The sequence below is a fragment of the Dissoconium aciculare genome (assembly GCF_010015565.1).
Source record: "Dissoconium aciculare CBS 342.82 unplaced genomic scaffold K489scaffold_5, whole genome shotgun sequence".
In the NCBI taxonomy this organism is placed as follows: domain Eukaryota; kingdom Fungi; phylum Ascomycota; class Dothideomycetes; order Mycosphaerellales; family Dissoconiaceae; genus Dissoconium; species Dissoconium aciculare.
Genome location: NW_022984955.1, coordinates 466,858 through 486,569, shown reverse-complemented (window position 1 = coordinate 486,569; position 19,712 = coordinate 466,858). Strand labels below are relative to the sequence as shown.

The 19,712-nt window shown below is 54.4% G+C and overlaps 7 protein-coding genes across 7 annotated transcripts; 3 read left to right on the top strand and 4 right to left on the bottom strand.

The window, feature by feature from the left end:
• Window positions 1–39: 39 nt before the first annotated feature.
• Window positions 40–1,992, top strand: K489DRAFT_369777 (Pal1-domain-containing protein; the record flags this gene model as incomplete). The annotated part of the gene is made up of 4 exons (XM_033603073.1): window positions 40–306; window positions 521–557; window positions 618–971; window positions 1,031–1,992. 4 exons carry the CDS (start codon window positions 40–42, stop codon window positions 1,990–1,992), a joined length of 1,620 nt encoding a protein of 539 aa, XP_033460444.1.
• Window positions 1,993–2,585: 593 nt separating this feature from the next.
• K489DRAFT_379402 (uncharacterized protein) lies at window positions 2,586–3,652 on the bottom strand. Its single transcript, XM_033604636.1, has 3 exons — window positions 3,431–3,652; window positions 3,025–3,252; window positions 2,586–2,782 (listed from the first exon to the last, which is right to left on the bottom strand). Exons 2-3 carry the CDS (start codon window positions 3,230–3,232, stop codon window positions 2,652–2,654), a joined length of 339 nt encoding a protein of 112 aa, XP_033460443.1. The 5' UTR covers window positions 3,233–3,252; window positions 3,431–3,652; the 3' UTR covers window positions 2,586–2,651.
• Window positions 3,653–3,834: 182 nt separating this feature from the next.
• Window positions 3,835–5,160, top strand: K489DRAFT_355429 (uncharacterized protein). Its single transcript, XM_033602520.1, has 2 exons — window positions 3,835–4,417; window positions 4,538–5,160. The coding sequence occupies exons 1-2, from the start codon at window positions 4,029–4,031 to the stop codon at window positions 4,701–4,703; spliced, it is 555 nt and encodes a 184-aa protein (XP_033460442.1). The 5' UTR covers window positions 3,835–4,028; the 3' UTR covers window positions 4,704–5,160.
• A 480-nt stretch (window positions 5,161–5,640) lies between these two features.
• Window positions 5,641–9,350, top strand: K489DRAFT_423615 (uncharacterized protein). The gene is made up of 2 exons (XM_033608252.1): window positions 5,641–8,337; window positions 8,623–9,350. The coding sequence occupies exons 1-2, from the start codon at window positions 5,653–5,655 to the stop codon at window positions 9,004–9,006; spliced, it is 3,069 nt and encodes a 1,022-aa protein (XP_033460441.1). The 5' UTR covers window positions 5,641–5,652; the 3' UTR covers window positions 9,007–9,350.
• Window positions 9,351–9,356: 6 nt separating this feature from the next.
• On the bottom strand, window positions 9,357–10,919 carry K489DRAFT_369773 (alpha/beta-hydrolase; the record flags this gene model as incomplete). The annotated part of the gene is made up of 1 exon (XM_033603072.1): window positions 9,357–10,919. The coding sequence occupies one exon, from the start codon at window positions 10,917–10,919 to the stop codon at window positions 9,357–9,359; it is 1,563 nt and encodes a 520-aa protein (XP_033460440.1).
• A 1,533-nt stretch (window positions 10,920–12,452) lies between these two features.
• On the bottom strand, window positions 12,453–14,527 carry K489DRAFT_379398 (ankyrin). Its single transcript, XM_033604635.1, has one exon. It carries the CDS (start codon window positions 14,203–14,205, stop codon window positions 12,517–12,519), a length of 1,689 nt encoding a protein of 562 aa, XP_033460439.1. The 5' UTR covers window positions 14,206–14,527; the 3' UTR covers window positions 12,453–12,516.
• A 261-nt stretch (window positions 14,528–14,788) lies between these two features.
• On the bottom strand, window positions 14,789–19,180 carry K489DRAFT_430827 (glycoside hydrolase family 18 protein). The gene is made up of 6 exons (XM_033608424.1): window positions 18,286–19,180; window positions 17,550–18,181; window positions 17,350–17,495; window positions 16,783–17,299; window positions 16,356–16,728; window positions 14,789–16,286 (listed from the first exon to the last, which is right to left on the bottom strand). Exons 1-6 carry the CDS (start codon window positions 18,762–18,764, stop codon window positions 15,050–15,052), a joined length of 3,384 nt encoding a protein of 1,127 aa, XP_033460438.1. The 5' UTR covers window positions 18,765–19,180; the 3' UTR covers window positions 14,789–15,049.
• Between the last annotated feature and the right edge of the window lie 532 nt (window positions 19,181–19,712).

Below are 19,712 nucleotides of genomic sequence, written 5' to 3'. Positions count from 1 at the left end.
TCTCATCCGTTTTCTCTACCAGCAGCAGCTTTAAGTCCAATGTCGACCACTACTACAGGGCGCCAGTCGCCTCCCAGCGGCATCAGCATCAACCTCGCGTCCAATAATCCTTTCCGCAATCGCAACACTCTCATGCCTTCGCCGCTCAACAGCCCCGATCCGCGGGTGTCACGGTTCCCCATGGCGCACAACAATCCTTTCCTCGATGCCAGCGAAGTCGCCAACACATCTTCCCGCCCGGCCCCTGCTCCCGCCGCCATTGGTGTCGCCAAATCTGCCAACATTGCTGTTCCGGATGACATCTTTGTACGTTCATCCTGCCGATCCTTGCTCCTGTATCTGGGCGTGAGGGGTACTTGATTTGTACTCGCGAGGGTGTCGGCGTCTTCGTGCGCCTCACCCCGAAAACCTCGATACCCTGTCACCTCCTCGAGGCGACTGTACCTATCAACCTCGTATTTCCATCATGGAACGCTTCCAGCATTTCTGTGACCTTTTTGCTGACTTCCCATCCTTGCAGAGCGATCTGTCGCTGCTGGACAAACCCAAGAAGAGCAGTAAGTTTGTGATGCCTTGAGCATTCCACTCTCGCGATACTGACCCCGTCGGTTCTTCAGCAACTCTGCCCGTCTCTGGTCATCGCACGCACATCTCCGAAGATCGCCGGGGACAATCACGCGGCCCACCTGTCAAGCCTGGAAGCCCGGGTAAGCCTACTCAGAGACACCAGCGCCGCGCATCGGAATCGTCCGTCATGGAGAAAGAGCGACGACCACGGGAAGAACGCGATCGAAGTGATCGGCCACCTCGAACCGAGTCTGAAGAGCGACGCCGACGAGAGAGACGCCGTGAGCGCGAAGAACGTCACCGGAAAGAGAAGGAAGCTGGCGGGCGGAGCACTCGAAGCAAACGTCCCCAAGGTCTGGATATCATTGACAAGCTTGATGTGACTGGTGTCTATGGACAAGGACGTAAGTTGATGTGATGCACTTTTCTCTGGCGTTCGGTTCTAACGATTGGCGCATGGTAGTGTTCCACCACGACGGGCCATTTGATGCATGCAACCCGCATCGTAACTCCAAAAAGGATCGCAGGGCACCCATGCAAGCCTTCCCTGCCGACTCTGCAAACATGCGATTGGGTGGCTTTGGCCCCGTCAGTGATCGCATCGATCTAGATCGCTTCCACGGCCGAGGCGCCGAGGGGTTCAATGATTTCTCCACGACGCTTCGTCGCGGACCTGCCACTACCGTCATCGACCCAACCGCACGCACTGAGCCTGTGCACGGAGAGGAGACGCACGGCCTCGGAACATCCACATTCCTCGAAGGCGCGCCCGCGAGCAAAGCTGCCGTTCAGCAACAGCGCCGGGACTCTGGAGACTTTGGCGACGGCGTGAGCGGCAACACGGGAAACGCCGGGGGACTCGGCCGCAAAAAGTCTCTTGCCCAACGCTTCCGCGGCATGTCTGGCACACGCCCTCAATATCGTCCTTCGGTGATCGATCAGTCGAGCCCGCCGCTCCCAAATGATGCCAAATCACTAAGTGCGGGCGGCGTCAGCCGAACCCGACACGCCAACAAGGAAGACGAAGTCAACCCATTTTTCGAGACGGACAAAGCGGATGGCCCTGCCGACTACGACAGTGCTTTCGAGAAGAAGGGCACCCAGATCCGCATCGCCGAGAAGGCGCTACAACCGCCCTCGTCGAGCACCGAGCGACCGAAGACTTCCTCCGGACGTTCTTACAGCCACAACAACGGCGACAGCACGAGCCACAAGAACACCAGCAGCCACGCCCGCGCCTCGAGCAACCCCCGTGGCGGCCAGCCTCCTCGGGCTGCGCCTCCGCCTCCTCCGAACCAGCTCGTCCGCACTCTGACTGACGAACAGCGCGCCAGTGGAAGCAGCAGCGAGATGGAGCGCAGCGGGAGCGGCAGCGGTGGAGGAGGTTTCCTCAAACGGATGCGGTCGCTCAAGGGTCGATCATAGATGCCCACGCCTTCCAGGCGCTCCTGATCGAACCTCGAGATGCGCATGGCCATCCTTGTCCTGGGGCATGTGATCTTCTACTTATGACGTGCCCATCGTGGCTTCTTTGCATTTGCTTAAAAACATCGATTGGATTCAAATTGTGGGATTATGAGAGGAGGGACGGAACTCGAGATACCATCAGCAGAGCCAAGGTTTTTTTTTGTACCCATTTTTTCTGCTTTTAGATTGGATCGATCGAGTTTTGAAGGGACGAGAAAAACGCTTGATTTGTATGGAAAACGACTTAATTCTTAAAAAATTTCAATACCTCCCAAGAGAGAAAGAAAGAGACCACGCAGACACATCTGGTCACCATAAAATCACATAATTAATTCTCACGTGTTGGTTGGTACCCATCCCACCCTGTTTTTCCTAAACCGTGCCATCTTTGCAGAAATTTCGGACTTCAGCTCCGACAACCAGCGTCCGAGAGATGGCCCACTCCCTTCGATCGGGACGATTTCCCCAATCGATCAAACCGAGTCCTCCACGCAGAGCCGAAACCCCCAAAGGAAGCAGGAATCCCACGCGAAGTGGAATGAAAAACAAACGCCCGCGCAATAGTTCCCATCATCTCCCCCCGTTTGGATCTCCCATCCATGCATCCATCGTCCCGATCAATTCTCCCGCCAATCCGTCCCGCACTTCACACATTTGTAGAAGCTCGTCATCGGCTCGTCGGCGCTGCGGATCTGGACTTGGCGGAAGTACGCCAGGCGGGAATCGCAGTTCTCGTTGGCGCACTTGGCTGTTCCCGTCGGTCAGTCAATCGGCACCCACATCGTCGCGTCGGCCGATCCCATCTGAAACGGTCTGGTCCCTTCACACAATGCATGTGTTTGTATGTGCGCAGGTACAACATTTGTTGGGAAACAGCATGGAAATCGGGACACGCGGAGGGAGGATATCCACTCCGAGAAAGAGGGCATCCGAGGGGAAAAAAAAAGAAGAAGCGGGAGAAACAAAAACAAAAAGGAAGGGGGAACCCACCGTCCGTCCGATCCACGTTCGCCCAGCTGTCGGCGCCCCCGAGGATGTCCTCCACCTCCTTGAGCTTCATGTTCTTCCGCTCGAAATACCGCCGGTCCAGCACCATCTGGTAGGGGCACGTCCGGCACTCGAAGCGGTTCTTGCCGCCGTGCGTCGACGCCTCGCTGGGGCTGACGTGGTGGCTGGGCAGCGTCGTGATTATGAGCATGTTGCTGCAGGAGGGACAGACTGTGGGAGGGTTTATTTTTTCCATCGATCAGCATTTTCGTGGAGATTTCATTGCACGATTTCACCAAGGTTGCGGGCGAACGGGGTTGTTGGGTTCGGAGCATTTCCTCCGTTGTTCGCGGACCTCTCTTCATCTGGTCCGAGGATCATACTTCGATCAGGTCGACGTGAGACTTACAGAGCAGCATTTTCGTAGAATTGAGATGGTGTTGGGGACTTGGAGTTGGTTTCTTCGCAGCCTGTCCGCTCGATCTTTCAGGGGTTGATTCCTTGTTATACGCGATGCTTCATGGCGTTCGGATCTCGTCTTTCATATCATGATCTGGCCCGTGTAGAAAAGTATGCAACTGCGACTCTTTCTCACGTGCTGTCATCACGGATGGAGCGGTTTTGGAAGAATGATGAGGGAAGCGTCGCATGACTCGCGGGGAGGATTTGACGACGCGCCCTGAAGAATTCGAGGTTTGGTACCGAACAGCTGCAGCAGCCCCGGACGGTTGACTGATGACTGATGACTGAGTCCCTCCTTCAAAGTCGGCGGGGCATCTGGACCGGCAGGGTCGCTTTACGTCAGCTTTGGGCCGTGTTTCACAATGAATAGCCGTTGCATTCCTTGACCATTTCGTTTCGTCATCCTCTCTATACACACGAAGGACGATTCGCGATTACGCCGCTGCAGCGTGTGACTCTGTCTTCCTTAGCGACTACGGACTTCAGGGAAATATCGCAAGACCGATCAAATCGCCAGAAGTCCCCTCCACAGGCCGCATACAATCATGTCGAGACCCGCCGCGAACGAAGACGACGGCGCCAGTCCACGGGAACAACTGGTAGAAGCATGCCGAAGGAACAACACAACACTCTTGAATGAACTTCTCGCCGCACCGCCGTTATCCTCTCAAACTGACGCCATTGCTCATTTCCTCAACACCACCACCGACCCCCTAGGCAGCAGTGCACTACACATTGCCGCACAGTACGGCGCATACGATGTCCTCGATACCATCCTTGATCAAGAAGGCGTGGAGATCGACGGACAGGAGCGGAGAGAGGGCGATACGTGTTTACATAAGGCGGTGCGGTTTGCGAACGGGTTGGACAAGGCCGAGTGGCCCTTTGGGAGGGAAGTGGTGGACATTCTGGTAGACGCAGGATGTGATCCGAGGTAAGCGATGGGAGGGCAGAGAAGGGTGGCAGGATCAGAAGAGCACATAGACAAGGCAGAAGGTTGCATGGGCGTCGACTTGAAATATGGCTTTGCTAACCACACATGCTTCCGCAACAGGATACGCAACAAAGCCAAACTAAAGCCCATCGATCTGGTCGATCCACGTCATGCTGAGCTTCGCGATGCGCTTAAGAAGGCGGAATTGACTCTCATCGCCGGCGCCGATGCTATCGTGGACGACGACGACGACCGGCCAGACGGACCAGGAAGCGAGAGTGATTGAAGTAAGCAATGTCATTGCTGCGGAGTAGGCACGGGAAGCGGAGAGAATGCGCCTCATGGGCTTCTCGTTTGATTTCAATAGATGGCATCGGCAGAGGCGTTCTTACTGTTGGGCTTGAAAGCATTTAGCGATGGTCAAGCAATAGAGTACTGCACATTAGCATCACATTCTTGAGATCGATTTTCGATGGTTATCGTATTGGCTTTGTACTGAAGTCAACCTGTATACCTCACGAGCTTCTCTCATGAATACGAAATGCTCACAATCCGTGTAAAGAGGACGTTTGTGCACGGCGGTTTATCAATTCGCCAGGGGTTTCAGCGACCACAGGGCGTTGGGCACTTCAAAAGCTCGTTCATTGCCGGAGGCTGGCACATCAACAGCCTTTCCTCGTACCTTTGCACGGCATAAATTCGCATAGACGAGAAAGAAATCGTACACCGAAAGGAAGTCACGCCGGGGAAATGTCGGTCAATGGAAATCAGTTGGAGACTGCAATCAGGAGTAAAATAATTACAACGACGCCTGAGCCAACGGAGGGGGGCCGCCAGGCTGGGGGCTTCATCGTAGTCGCATTGGCCCTGCATATTACCAACACCACCATTACTTTTGGACGACCGGCGAGTACGTGACAATATTGGCACAGGCCAGGCAACACCATCCAGACTGTATTGCGAGGATCACGACACATGCTCGAACAGATCACATAGGTCGATTGAATACCGATCATCCGCGCTCGCTGCAGTGGTGTATATGATCATGCCATGATCACGGGTCCTCTTGATTCACCTTCATTTTCACCTGAAGTCCGCGCGATCGAATAGAGCAAGACGTTCACCTCGAATTGATTTCCCAATCAACACGCATCTCCGACCTCACCACAGCGGGCCGATTACGAGATCACCCTTCCTGTCGCCAAAAGCTGCGCTGGTCGCAGCGAGAGCCTATCATGTCGGCAGCACAAACCCAGCCGCCAGGAACCTTTCTCCCGGGCACGAAGGTGACCGTTGGCAGCCATCGAGTCACCATCGAGAAATATCTATCAGAAGGAGGATTCGCGCATGTCTATGTGGTTCGAGTGCCTCGGGAGGAGGGCAAGTATGAGCTGGCGGTGTTGAAGCGTGTGGCGGTTCCGGACAAGTCGCATCTCGCCGAGATGCGCACGGAAGTCGAGACGATGAAGAAGTTGAAGGGGCACCGACATATCGTCACGTATTTCGACAGTCATGCCAGTCAGCTGCAGGGCGGCGGATACGAGGTGTTCCTGCTCATGGAGTTTTGCAGCGGCGGTGGGCTGATCGACTTCATGAACACGCGGTTACAACATCGCCTGACCGAGCCCGAGATCCTGAAGATCTTTGGTGATGTTGCGGAAGGTGTCGCGACCATGCACTACCTACAACCGCCACTCCTGCACCGGGATTTGAAGGTTGAGAACGTGTTGATCTCCAAAGCCCCCGGCAGTGGAGGGACGCCTCTGTATAAGTTGTGCGATTTTGGAAGCACTGCACCACCGCGGCCGGCAGCGAAGACGGCGGAAGAAGGCCGTTTGATTGAGGAGGATGTGCAGAAACATACTACAATGCAATATCGATGTCCTGAAATGATCGACGTCTGGCGAAAGCAGCCGATCGACGAAAAGGCGGACATCTGGGCGTTAGGAGTTCTGCTGTACAAGCTGTGCTATTACACGACGCCTTTCGAAGATGTGGGTCAGATGGCAATCCTGAACGCTACATTTAAATATCCCTCGTACCCAGCATTCTCGGATCGGCTCAAAAAGCTCATCGCTTGGACACTAAAAGAAAATCCACAAGCGCGACCAAATATCTTCCAGGTCATCAAAGAGGTCTGTAGCATGAGGGGCACAGAGGTGCCCATCAAAGACATCTACACCGGTCGTCCAGCCTCTGAAGCTCGGAGAAATCAAGCGTTACCTTCGCCGGACCCGAGTGCGACCGCCACGATCGGGCTGCAAAAGACCGCCCCGCAGGTGCATACCCAGGCAATTCCAGACATCGCACCCATGCGAAGAGGCAGACCTGCTGCATCAAGCGCGCAGCCGGCTGTTGCCAACAAGCCAGCAGCAACTCAGGGCGACCCGTTCGCAGCGCTCGACTCGAAGAACTTTGATGTTCGTGCAGGCGCAGTGGACGAGCTCTCCAAGAAGTATCCTTCTCTGGACGAATTTTCAATCACTCATGATGGCGCGAAGAAATTTGCGTTTTCGAACTCATCCTCACCGCCTGGCTCATCTGGCGGGAACAAAGCCAGCCTGAGTGAGCGAGTCACCAACGCCCTCGCCGATGAGGCTTTCTCGCGATTAGCAGCTGCAAACAATATCTCGGCTCAGGGCAAGGTCACAGCGCAACAGCAGCGACCGGTCTCCACGAACGTCACAGCACCAGTGAAGACCCTTCCCGTGAAGCCGGCGAAGGACTCACGGCATGTCGGCGCCGCAGAACACATCCCAACGAATCCAGCTTATCGATCAACGGCCGTTGGCACTTCGCCACCACTGCCGGCAAAGCCGAAGATCCCCGAGGTCAGCAATCGACCTGTTTGGCGCGTCCCCGAAAAAGCTGCATCCCCACGGATCATAGAGCCGGCTCAGATGTCTCTACCACAACGCCCGGTAATGGGTGAAGCCCAAAGATCGAAATCGCAATTGCAAGTTTCAGGCTCCGGTCAGATCGGAACGGCGGGTCTTTATCCTGGGTCTAGCAGTCCTAACATTGATGGCCAGAGGCAAAGCTCCCTTCAATTAGATAATACCGGCACCTCGCGCGGTCGCTCGGCTGATTCACAAGTACGAACGCCAGGCTTATATGTAAGCTCGGACATCGATTACCTGCGCGACCAAGAGCAGGCCAGGAAGCGGCCGTCGATGGAAATGCGCCGTCATAGCCGACAAGCATCGTATACCCGCGAGTCTTCAGCAGACGACAGAGCCACCGATACAAGTGTAGAACAAGCAGCTGTTGCAGTTGACAGCGATCTTTCCCGAAAGAGTTCCGTGAAGAAGCATAGTTTCGGTCACCATAAGCGAGCTAGTCTGAGTGCGTTGTCCGGTGCAAAGCAGATGCTGACAGGACGTTTCAACGATGCTCGCAAATTATTCGAAGGGAACAGACCAGAGCAAGACCTCGCGCTGATCACACCAACTCCAGGGGATGATGATGACGAACCAAGGTTGTTGTCGCCAATCGCGGGATCCGAGGCCGCCCTCAGCCGCCATTCTGATCGCGACTCTACTGTGGATGAGACCGAGGATATGCCACCTGAAATGCGCCGCGAGATGGAACGGAGGCGATTGAGCGAAGAAGAACGCAGGGTTGCCGCGGCTGCAGCAGACTATCGTGCTCGCGTTCTCGCTCAAGGTACCGGGGGTCCTGCAGCTGCTCACGGTGCTTCATCTCGTGCCAACACCATTCAGCAGCGCGTTCAATCGTTGCTCGATGAAGGCCGTCAATCCCCAGCACCGCCCAAAACGGCTTCCGGGTATGGTCATTACAACGATGCACAGAATGCCACTGCCGCCGCGGACGAGACGACAGTCCCCGCAAGTGCCGCCAAACCAGAGATTCCATCTTGGACGGGACCTCCGATTGGCGCCAAGCGGCCAATCTCGAGCGTTCCACAGTCATCAACGTCGAACAACCCCTATCCGAAGACTCGTGCACAGCAAATCTCTCAACCTGTGCCCGTCCTCGCCGCAAAGCCTGTCACCGCTAGCTTTCCTCCCGTCCAACACGTCAACTCCGCACCCGCCCAGCTCAGCAACACAGCACAATCAATACCCCAGCGATTGACGTCATCAGCACAGCGGCCGACCGCTCCGCCGAAACCCACCACACTGCGACCCAGCGGCACAGTCAACGTCAGCACAGCGAACGCCTCACCCCAACTCCGGCCTCAGTCCCAACATCACTCGCCGGCCCCACAATCCCCCGAGCTCTTCCAACCACAACCCCGACCGCCCGTCCTTGCCCCCAAACCCACCGGCCTCGCCGCCCTGTTGGCGAAAGACCTCGAAGGCGTCCCCGACTACCCGCCTCGGGGGAGCAGTCTGGCGGGAGACGGTGCTCACTCCGCCGGTCCGGTCCTGACGTCCACGGCACCGGCCAAGCCAGTGCAGCCTCAGCCGCCGCAGCAGCAACGGATCGTCGGCAACGCTGAACCGGATGACCTCGCGGATTTCAGCAAGCGGTTTCCATCGCTCAGCGGGATTGAAATGGTCGAGACGGAGATTGGCGACTCGTCGAACCCTGGGCGGCGGGAGATCCGTGTCAAGGATGTATGACGCGGGACCGGCCAGCAGTCCCTTTGCCGGTTCACTCCATCATCCGTGATGCTGTATCACGAGGGGTCTTTTTTCCGTAGATGGTATACGCAAAGAGGGAGGAAAATCTCAAAATCATATATCGTCTATGTGGTGGGCTTCTGCCCTGCAGTGCTGTCTTTCTAGCCCCCTGTCTCGCCTTCCTTCCATCTGAAACTGCCCTGTCCGTAGACATGTTGCAGCTGGACAAAACAAACAATCATCTCGCGATGCCAACACGCGAATGCCAATGCCAAAATCACACATCCAAAAGCAAAACATGCTCTCTCCCCCGTCTCCATACTCTTCTACTTCTATGATCAGTAAATTCTTCACTTCGATGCCACCGCACCCTCTTTCTCCTCGACCTCCCTCAACCGTCTCTGTCGCTTCTCCACATCCCGCATCTCCTGGTCGATCTCATCGTTGAACTGCTCCCAGCCGTCGAGGTAGACGTGATGGCCCGCGCGGCGGATGATGGAGACCTTGACGCTGCCGTTCTCCCGCGCGCGTTCGGCGGGCGAGGCGTTCACCAGCGCGGCTTTCTGCGCTTCTTGGAGTTTCTCCTCGCTGGCGTACCCGCCTTCGACGTCCATCCAGTCGTGTTCACCGTACATCAGGACCACCGGGAGACCTGTCTCGCGGGGCCGGGCGGGCTGGGAGGATGTTTGTGTGTCGGGCGTGGCGGGACGAGGTGCGTCGGGCGTGGCTTGTCGGTGCGCTTCGAGGTATTGTCTCCCGACGCCCTGGATGCGGCGGATGAGTGGCGATCGGGCGAAGGCGCCGGGCGCGAGGATGTAGGCGAGGGCGTACTCGCCGCTGCCGGGCTGCCGGAAGAGCGAGTAGCTGTAGTCGTGGAGCGCTTGTGCTTCGTCGGCTGGGAGATGAGCGAAGCGACGAGCGGTCCAGCCTGATACAAGGCGAGGCCCAAATGGACCCGAGAGACGAACGATGGAGAATGGTGAGATGTTTGCATCCCATAGAGTACGGAGCCACTTTGGTAAAGGCTTTCGTGGTGTTGCGGGTTGTGAGGATGATGCAGAGGGTTTGAGTTCGTTCTGGAGGGTGCTTTCGGTCGGATCAGGGAGATCGGCGCTCACGGCATAAGGATCCTCCGGAATTCCAACGGGAGATGCGAGTATCAGCTTATTGAGATGACCAGGGTACTTCAACGCATAGCACACTGCGAGGTAACCTCCCAGACTGTGACCCAGAAGCGTGAACTTCTCGATGCCTTGCTTGACGCGCCATTCCTCGAGCGCATCCACGAACCAGCTCTCCGCCTCGCGCGTCTGTTCCTCCTTGTTCTTGGACAAGATCCGGAACGGCGGCCTACTGCTGCGGCCCATGCCAAGCATGTCCAATGCGTAAAGCTTCCAGTTCGGTCGCCTCGACAAGCCTTCGAAATTTTTGTAGAAGAAACCCAAGCCAGCACCATATCCATGCAACATGACCAGGTTATTCTTCGTCTCCTCACCTATCCTTTCCACGCTGAATTCATTGAGGAATCGGTTCTTGCCACTTAGCTCCACCATTCGACTCTGCATCTGTCGCGGTCCGTAAGGATCGCTGGCAGCACTCGTCCGTACAGGTGCCGCCTCCTTGTCGCGAGACTTATCGACACTCATATCCTCCTCTGCAGGCGCAGCTTCGCTCGTCGCGCCGGTCTGCATGTGTGTTGGCGCTCTCTGCAGATGTGGCAGAAATGACAGCACGCGATGTTCAGTCACTGCAGGTGCCAGACTTGTATACCATTGTGAGAACGCCTCTTTGTAGCCTAATGGGAAGTAAGAACCAGGCGCCGCGGCACGACCTTGTTGTGAATCATCGCCAGAATCGCTGCGTGGAGGCGGCGGAGGTGGCAGATGACCAGTTGGGCGATTCGGAGCAGTCATGGTGGAATAGCTGTGCGATACGCCGGGTCCCGCTGAGATCGATGATAGAGAGGTCTGTGGTGTGCAGTAGATGAGATCCTTGCGATTGTTGTGAATGGATGCAAAGATCCAAGAGGAAGTGCGCGCGGGAATGGCGAGGAGAAATACTCCTGCCGTGGCCTGAAGCGGCGCCAGCTTGATATTGATGATGCCGTGGTTTCGGACTTTGGAAGGCCGTAAGCGGCCTATCTCCGCTTGCGGTTGCAGCAACGACAAACGAAATGGAAATGGCGGCTGGGAAATGACATTCTCGCGTGAAGGAGGAATGCGCCACGCCCGCGAGAGATCGGAGGCGAGTGTTCTGCGGATGGATGTGTTGTCGTTGTTGCGGCGATAGGTGTTATATAATATATGTAAATGATAGATAGCCGGAGCGAGGGTAGCGAGCAATGCGGTGACCGGAGCAGTCCGTTTCCCCCTCCCTCTCTCTCTGGCTCTCTGAGGAATTTAGCCACACTCTATTTGCGGAATGATCTGTCGCTCTCTCTCTCGACAGTGGGGCGCGTCGCCGAGTGATGGCTAGCAGGAAGCAATTTCCATCAATCAAAGCCGCACGTTTCCTCAGCTTCGTCCAAATTCAGCTAGCGACGACACAGGATAATACTCGTGGACTGCACATGATAGCGCAGCTGCTGGGCAGCTCAACTTGGCTTCAATCGCTCAACCAGACAACGCCTGCATTCACCGCCCACCGTAACATTCATTTCCATGTGACCGTCGTCGGGTTCTCAATCACGGTATCACTGGATGCCATTCGTGACACTGTCAGTTTCGTCCTGCAATCGCCGCAAGCCAGACGGAAATTCCAGATTACTGGTATCGGCCGGACTTCCATGTTAAATGAAATAGATGGATTCACGCTGGACACAGAAGATAAGATCGATTGTCAGCTCGTTCCTATTAAGCTGTCGGAGTAGCCCGTCCGATTTGACCTAGATTGGTGAGATCACATGACAGGGTTGTTGACAATCATCGTGGTTGAGCAGGCTTACATATCGCGGTGAACTATCAGTGCCTTACTCGACAAATGTAGTCGAGTACTCGTACGTGCGAGATGCCATTGATGTTTTCATTTCCGATGACGTGACTTCTCGCGAGATCGCCATTTGTTGCCCGAAACCGCCCTGGATGCCAGCGCACGGCCGCTGTCAAGTTCCTAAAGATTGAGCCTACTTTGGCCGTTCAGTTCAATCTCCATAGATAAGTGACCTTGCTGGTCAAAACCTTCGTGGTGGACTTCGCCAACCTTTCAAAACACCATTCTACTTTGAATCCTAAGATCGTGGACAAATCCTCGGACATCCTTCTGCTTATTGCAGGGAGCTTTTCCGTTTACACTTTGGGCCCGAATCAGAACGCGCGTCTTCACCTAGGCAATCTCGAGCAGCAGGATACCTGGAGACTATGGCGTGCGAACCAATACGTCGATCTCGAGGCCGTGATGTAGTATGTCCCCGTGAAGGACCGCATCTTACAAATTAAGGAGGTGGATTTCAAACAAAAGGCGTTTGCAATCAGGAAATCGTCTAGCTACCAATGACGCGAACAAATCCCCCATTCACGCTTGGTCTGCCATTTGGCTCTTAGCAGTACGCACCAGCCATCCTCTCAGCACCGCAGCCACAGTATTATTGCCTGCAGCCTCCGCCACGTCCTGAGCTGTCCTCCCCTTCTTATCCTTCGCTCTCGGATCGACACCTCTCTTGAGCAGGTAGTATGCTCTCGACCGCACATACCACGGATTGTGCCTCGCGACCCAATGTAGGAGAGTCTGTCCCTTCGGATCAACGTCTGTCCATCTTGCTCCACTTGCTTCGAACAGTTCAAGAAGATCGTCTTCGATCTGAACCCTTGGCCCGCCGTTGTCATCTTTGAGGTACATCAACACGTCCAAAGTGGCCTCATTTACCTTGTGGTTGTCGAGGAAGAGTTCTATCGCTGTCCGACCCTTGTGGTTGCGTGCGTTAACGTCGACACCTGCTTCACAGAAGAACCGGAAAAGCGCTCGGCGCGGCTCGCGATCAGTCCTCTCGCCGAGGCCGCTGTCAGCCAGGTAGTGAAGGGCGGTGTTGCCGCGACTGTCAATCTCTAGCGGCCGGGCACCAGCATCCAGTAGGTCTTTTACAACCTGTTCAATAGGAGAGAACTTCTGCCACACGGTCGGGAAAGTGATCTCGCGCACTCTGTTCAGCGCAGCGTGGAGTGGATATGTGCCATGATTGTCCGGGCTGTTGACAAGTTCTGGAAGATGTTGTAAGATGTATTTGAAGGTGTTATAGATGAACGGCGGCTGCGCTCTTTCGTAGCGAAGAGAACGCGCTTCGAGCAGGTGATGTAATACATTCTTTCCTCTGTAATCGCGAGCTTGGAGGTCGCCGCCTCGTCGATGGAAGATTTCGAACAATGACGGTCCGGTACCTTCATTTGCAATGAATCTTCCATCGATTGGTTCCCGTATTTCGTAGGATTCAACGTCCGCATGCACGTCGGCGCCAAGAGCATTCCTGCACACGGAGTGCATAAGAGTACGCCCTTGCGGATCTCTTCGATTCACGTCAAAATCAAGCCCGTCGCAATTCAGGATAGGCTCCACTAGTGCTCCATCTTCGAGCATTACGTGGAACAGGGAGCGAGCGGCGTATTTGGTCTCAATCTTGGGCATCTCGCCATCGCTGGACAGCTCGTACCATTCGTCATCTGAATCCGATTCAACACATACCAGCTCACCCACGTCACTCATGTATGCCCCCGGACGATCATCCGCGTCATACCAGAGAGGCTGCAGAAATTCGGCGAAGAGGTCAGGCTTGTATCGAAGTAGCACGTTCATTGTCGCGCGATGACCCTCCTTAAATTCACTGCGCATGCCGATTGAAGCAAAGTGAAGAGGATAGTACTGACTGTCTTTCCGTCTCAGGAGTAGAGCGACGTCAGAGCTCGGCAAGTCCTTGCATGCGAGTGAGGCACCCATGAGCTTGGCTTCTGGTCTGGCATTCGGCCCAGGAGAATCATGGTCCAGGAGTAGAATTAGAGTGTCGGACTCAGATTGGTAACAAGCGGCAAGGATCGCTGATGGAGTTATGACGCATCCTTGTTCCAGCAACAATTTGACCTGTTTCGGATCATTCCCTTCGGTAATCAAAGGCTCATCGCCGAACTTCAAGACTCCAGGACTCGGTCTAGGCGAGTCCCAACCGGACGGGTCCTGAGCCATTGTGCAGTCTTCGGCACACAATTCGGCGTCCATTGTAGATCTTGAAAGTGAAGTCGGTGCCCCGTATATGGGCCCCGGTGCATTCAACCAGTGTCAACTTTTGAAGACTGATAAAGGACGAGTTATGAGCGCAAGATCGGGTCCGAAGCTTTAAAGCATGTTCTGCGTCCACATTTCATTACGGGCCAAAATGAGACGATCGAGGTACGACGAGCAACTTGAAGCGCAGTGAACTACGTCGCTCATTGATGAGACGGCCTATCTTTAGGCCTACCCATACCAGCCTGCGTGAGTCACAGCCGCGCAGTGCACATCACCGCGATAGACCAATTATTGCCAGGCATATCATGTTGAGTGCGCTACACATGGGTCGTATGCCCAGTCGATATGCATGGACTGACGACTTTGGGTGACCACCTAGGTATGTACCTAGGTATTGAGTCTGTAGGCGCGGTGCTCGAGTTCGGGACGCGCGTCGGCCAATCACAGTCAGCAACGCGGGTGCCAGCAGTGTTCGCCAGTGCAGCGCTTACACGTGACTCAACTCGCTCGGCCTCCAAGGCTGAAGATAACAAGGGATGTGGTTGACATATGCAGCATGAACAACTTCAGGACATAGCATCAAGACTTCGACACAGGTGCACGCTGCTACTTTGAATGTAAATTTACCGCTCAAGCAAATCTTTGAACACCTTGGTTCCAGCGCAAACCTGTGAACACCATGGTTACAGCTACTTGACGAAGGTCACATGGAATTACGTTTTCCTCGACAATGTGCACCGAATCGCACGGCAGCGTTATGTTGAGCTCGTCGCACACAGGCAATAGATGATGGTGATGAACGGTATCGGAACAATCTAATCTCCACTGCCGTTGGCTACCTTTTACACGCCGCAGCGACCTTCTTGATCGTGCTCATACTTGCTGCGAGTTTCCCCCCAAGTTTGAGAATATCATCATCGCTCATTCCGCGACGAATGCTCGCTGCCTTGGCCACCTGACCAACATTTGCCAGAGCCAATGGCGCCAGGACAATCTGCATGATACCGAGCAGCGGATTCTGGGGATCATCGACAATGCTGTACACACCCGTTGCAACATCTCCCGCCGCGCTAACAAGCGTCAGAATGGCCGCCAGGTCGCCGACCTCCACCACGCTGCCAAGAACCTCTCCAGCGATGGGGATGAAGAATAGAATCGCACCAATAAACGCCAGAATAAGTGCTTTCTTCTTTTGTTCATCAATCTTGTCGGCGATTTCTTCAACTTGATTCATCTCTTCGATTGCATGGGCAATGAGCAAGACGGGAATACTCACGGCATCGACAAGCTCCCACTCGTCCGCGTAATAAGCTTGTAACTTGACCTTTGTGAGCGCATTAGAGAGTTGCTGTTGTATATTATTCGACGATTCGAGAGCTTTTTGTACGACGGCCTTCGGATTCGAAACATCGCCAGCGCCATAGCCGTTAGGTTGCGGGTAGTTGAAGTCATAGCCATAGTTCCAACAAAGATTTCCGTCATTCTCGCGCAACCAAGGCTGACAACTGTTGACACGATTGTTGGTTCCAAATTTGATCTTGCTCTTCGGGATTCCAGTGTCTCCCAGAAGATCGGCGAAAAACTTGTCGGACTGGTCGCCTCGGAGTGTCCATGAAACACTCTGGTCCCACGTGGTGCTTTGACTTTTGCCGCGCTGCGAATAGTCGGGAGGGCACGGTTCAGCGACTTTGACGTACTTGAGACTTGGTACTGAGTTAGGCGGGCCACCATCGCCGCGCTGGGACAAGACACTGTTGACAACAGTGATGTCGCTAGGACCAAAGCTCGACGTGACGTTGGAGAAATCACTTTCCAGAGCTGATCGGCCTTGCATATCGCGCCTGGCGCCGTTGCTTTGTCTCCTGCATTTGTCGCCAGTAAAACAACGGGCGCAAGGATCGCCCCAACCTGTGGCCTCATCTTTGCATGATGCACAACACAAGGTAGGCTCTGTAACGATGCAGGAGAAGTAATCGTTGCCGTGTTTTTCCATGAAATTTTGAATGCTTTTACCAGCCGAGTCCGCCACGGACGAAGCATAGGTCTTGAATTTGTCGTCGTAGCCGCCATTCCTATATCTGTCAGAGATGTTCTCTTTACAGCGTCCTGGTGAATGCTGAATCATTTGCGAGAACACTTACATCAGATCCTTGTATTTCTTGATAGAGTCGTCCAGGACATTGTGGAGCGTCTGAAGGGTATAAAAAGCCTTGCAATTCTGAGGCAGAGATCCTGCAGCGGCATCCAAATCTTCAATGGTGTTGAAGTGTCCGTCGCAGCTTGGAAGAGGATCGGTTGGTGGTAGATTCTCTTCATCATCGCCATCTCCATCCGACACGTAAAAGTCTTGGAGATCGATGGCCCAATCGACGGTGCCAGCAAAGTTCAGACTTTTGTAATATCCTGTGCGACTAGCTTTCGTCGTATCTGTCATGTATGCAACCCATTGATCCTGGTAGTAGATCATGATGTCGGAATTGGAATCAGTATCATAATACGACTTGATTATATCATCTAAGCCGATGTTAGAGCTGCACATTATAAATTAATTGAGTTCTCGTTTCTCACCGTCTTGAAGTGACAGAAGCTCAGCATTCGATATATAGCCAGGAGTTCCGGTACAATCGCCCGCGATAGCAGTAGACTCAGGACCTTGGAATGTGCAATCGGCCCCTGCACAGTTTGGATCGCTCATCCGGAAAGATCGGCCGTAGGACGACAGACCGACGACGATCTTGCTCGACGGCACGCCAGCCTTCGTGATCATGGCCAATGCGAAGTTGGTCTCGGTAAGATTGACATGGCTTCTTAAACAACTGCCGGACTGACAGCCATCTTGGCTCCATTTGTTGTTGTAATCCCACTGTCCGTGTAAATCATATGTCATGTAGACTAGGTAGTCTAGCGTCTCAGACATCTCCGCGATCAAGAATTGTTTCAAGTACCAATACGATGCTGGAGCCGCGATGGAAATAGATTTGTCCCGGGGCAGGATATATCTGAGTGTCCTCAAGAACGCAAGATAGTTTGGACCATCGGAGGGCAGGCCTGGCGGAATGCCTGGGATATCTGGGGCACCAGGGTACTGCAACCATTCAGTAAGACGTGATCCTACGACGGCTGGAGATCACTCACCTCCCAGTCAATATCGACACCATCGAGATTGTTCTTGCTAATAAAATTCACAATGTTTCTCGCGAAAACGTTCACATGGGCAGGGCTCATTGCTTGACGTAATTTGTCGTAAGTCTCCGGCTCTGTGGAGAATCCCCAACCACCAACTAAGCGATGTCAGTGAGATCTAGAGTCGCGGGAACTTTCGGAGCGATACTCACAGCTGATTATTTTCCTACTTCCCTGGAGCTTAGTGAAATCAGCCCACTGATTAGAGCTATCGTTGATCGCAACGTCAAAGCTATCATCAACAGTTGCAAAGGCCCAATGGATATGCGTGTACCTGTCGGTATCAATCGACGAAACTCGCATGTTGAGACACGGTCTTGCACTGTTCCAGGATTCGTAATATCCGATTGTAGTCGCAGATTTCGGTCCCGCAGCATTGTTTGCGATACTAGTGCCACAGTTGCTGATGCAAGCGTTTTGATGACTAGGAGCCGTGCCCGGGTTACCACGGGGTCCAGTCGCAGGGGTACAGAATTCAGGCGTGATACCGCATTGACCCCAATGGGTGCAGCACGCATTGAGTGGGCAGGGATTGAGGTCTGCAAGGCTCGATCCCGGGGACGGAGGCTTCGATCCAAGAACAAGTGGACCACAGACAGCATTGCTGAGAGGTTGGGGCATTGGAGGGGAGCCTTGACTAAGACAAATAGCTTGTTGCGCTCCGAGCTGGTCACACCCCGACCAACCCCAAGTAGTCTTGTCGTTGAACTTGTCGAGGTCTGTCAACACCAAGCCGTGAGCTGCGGCAATTGCGGAGCATGTATCGCCATTCTGAACAACGTAGCTACGAAGTAAGATCGTCAGTCATGATCCGGGAAAGATGATCCGGCGCCACGAGTGATCAGAAGAACACTCCACTATGCCTCGCGTGCAATGTCAGCGACATACCTGGAACATGACCCGTCAAGGTTCGGCTTAGGTCGGATGTCAGGCAGCGTTCCCGGAGAACAACACACTCGCTGTCCAGCAGCTAAAGTAGAACAGAGCTTCGCGTCTGAATTATATTGAGTGAATTGCTGCGCTGTGATCTTGCATTTTGATACCATTGAACTGCAGCCATCACCGGAGGCTACAGTCTGAGTTCGACATGTGCCGTCGAGGTTGGCCTTCGGGCTGTTATCGGGTGTAGTGCCTTGCCCGCAGCACACCAGTTGACCAGGCTGCAAAGACGAGCACAAGTTCGAGTTCGAATTGTATCGCAAGAAATCTTGATCGGATATGCCGCACTTTCGAGCAAGCGAGCTGCAACCGTCCCCGGCATTCACAGTCTGCGTCGGGCAATCATTTCTGACGAACAACCTCGATGACCGATGTCCAACAGCGAGCACGTTAGTGGCCAAGAGGCACAGGCATATGAAGGACCACATGGACTTCCGAGCCGTCAGGAAAATGATTCAGTGGTAAATTGGGAGTGCGAGATCCGAAAGAAGGGGGTGTGCTTGATGCGGGCTGGGTGTCTGTATTGAGAGATGTATATATATGTGCCCACTTTGACGTCGAAATGCATCTTGACGGGCTCGGGTATGGTGTATGTTGGAGCACCCGTTGCAGGTTGCCTTCATCGGTACGTTGCTCTGACTCCCGGCGAGATCGTGAGTGTCTTCTGCAGCAAGATCACAACAAAGTGATTGCAGGGGCCCGTGCCGCAGTATCAGAAGCCCCATGGTGGGAGCCGGACAGTTTCGAAGCTCTGTGCCACCACATCGTGCCGCCCGGGGGAGGACCGGCATCTAGCAGTCAACGCCGGATTGCAATTCGCGATACTGAAGCGCGAACGTATTCAAGAGCGAGGCTTCGAGATGAGAGGCTGGTTGCAGCGTTTCCCGTCACAAGTTTTCCCGCAAGTAATTGCAGGGGACGTCCACCACTCAGAGGCGGCCCCGCACGCGTCAAGGGGCAGTCCCGCCCTTGCATGCCGGCAAGACCTTCGGGCCATTCCAGCCAAATGGAAGCCCCGATTTCGCGCCGTCGCGTGTTCCTGCCGGCGTCGGTGGCCCTTGAGGGTTTAGGCCTCGGTGTCAGACGCTTCCGCGCGTGCATGCAACATCAACGGCCAGAATCATGCCTGAAAAGCCGACTGTTGGCGCCACTTGAGCTCGCAGCATCGCCCTCTAGCCAACGCGGGAAATGTTCTGAATCAGTGTTTCGGCATTTTGATGCTTCCTTCAGCGCTTACCACAACACCGGCGGCCCAACACTCTTTCGCGCGCATCTGAACGGGAGGAAGTAGCCAACCAGAATCCTCACTCAACCACTTCAGGACGGCAGAAATGTCTGCGCAAATCTCCGAAGATGTTTCGAGGCAGCTATCGTGC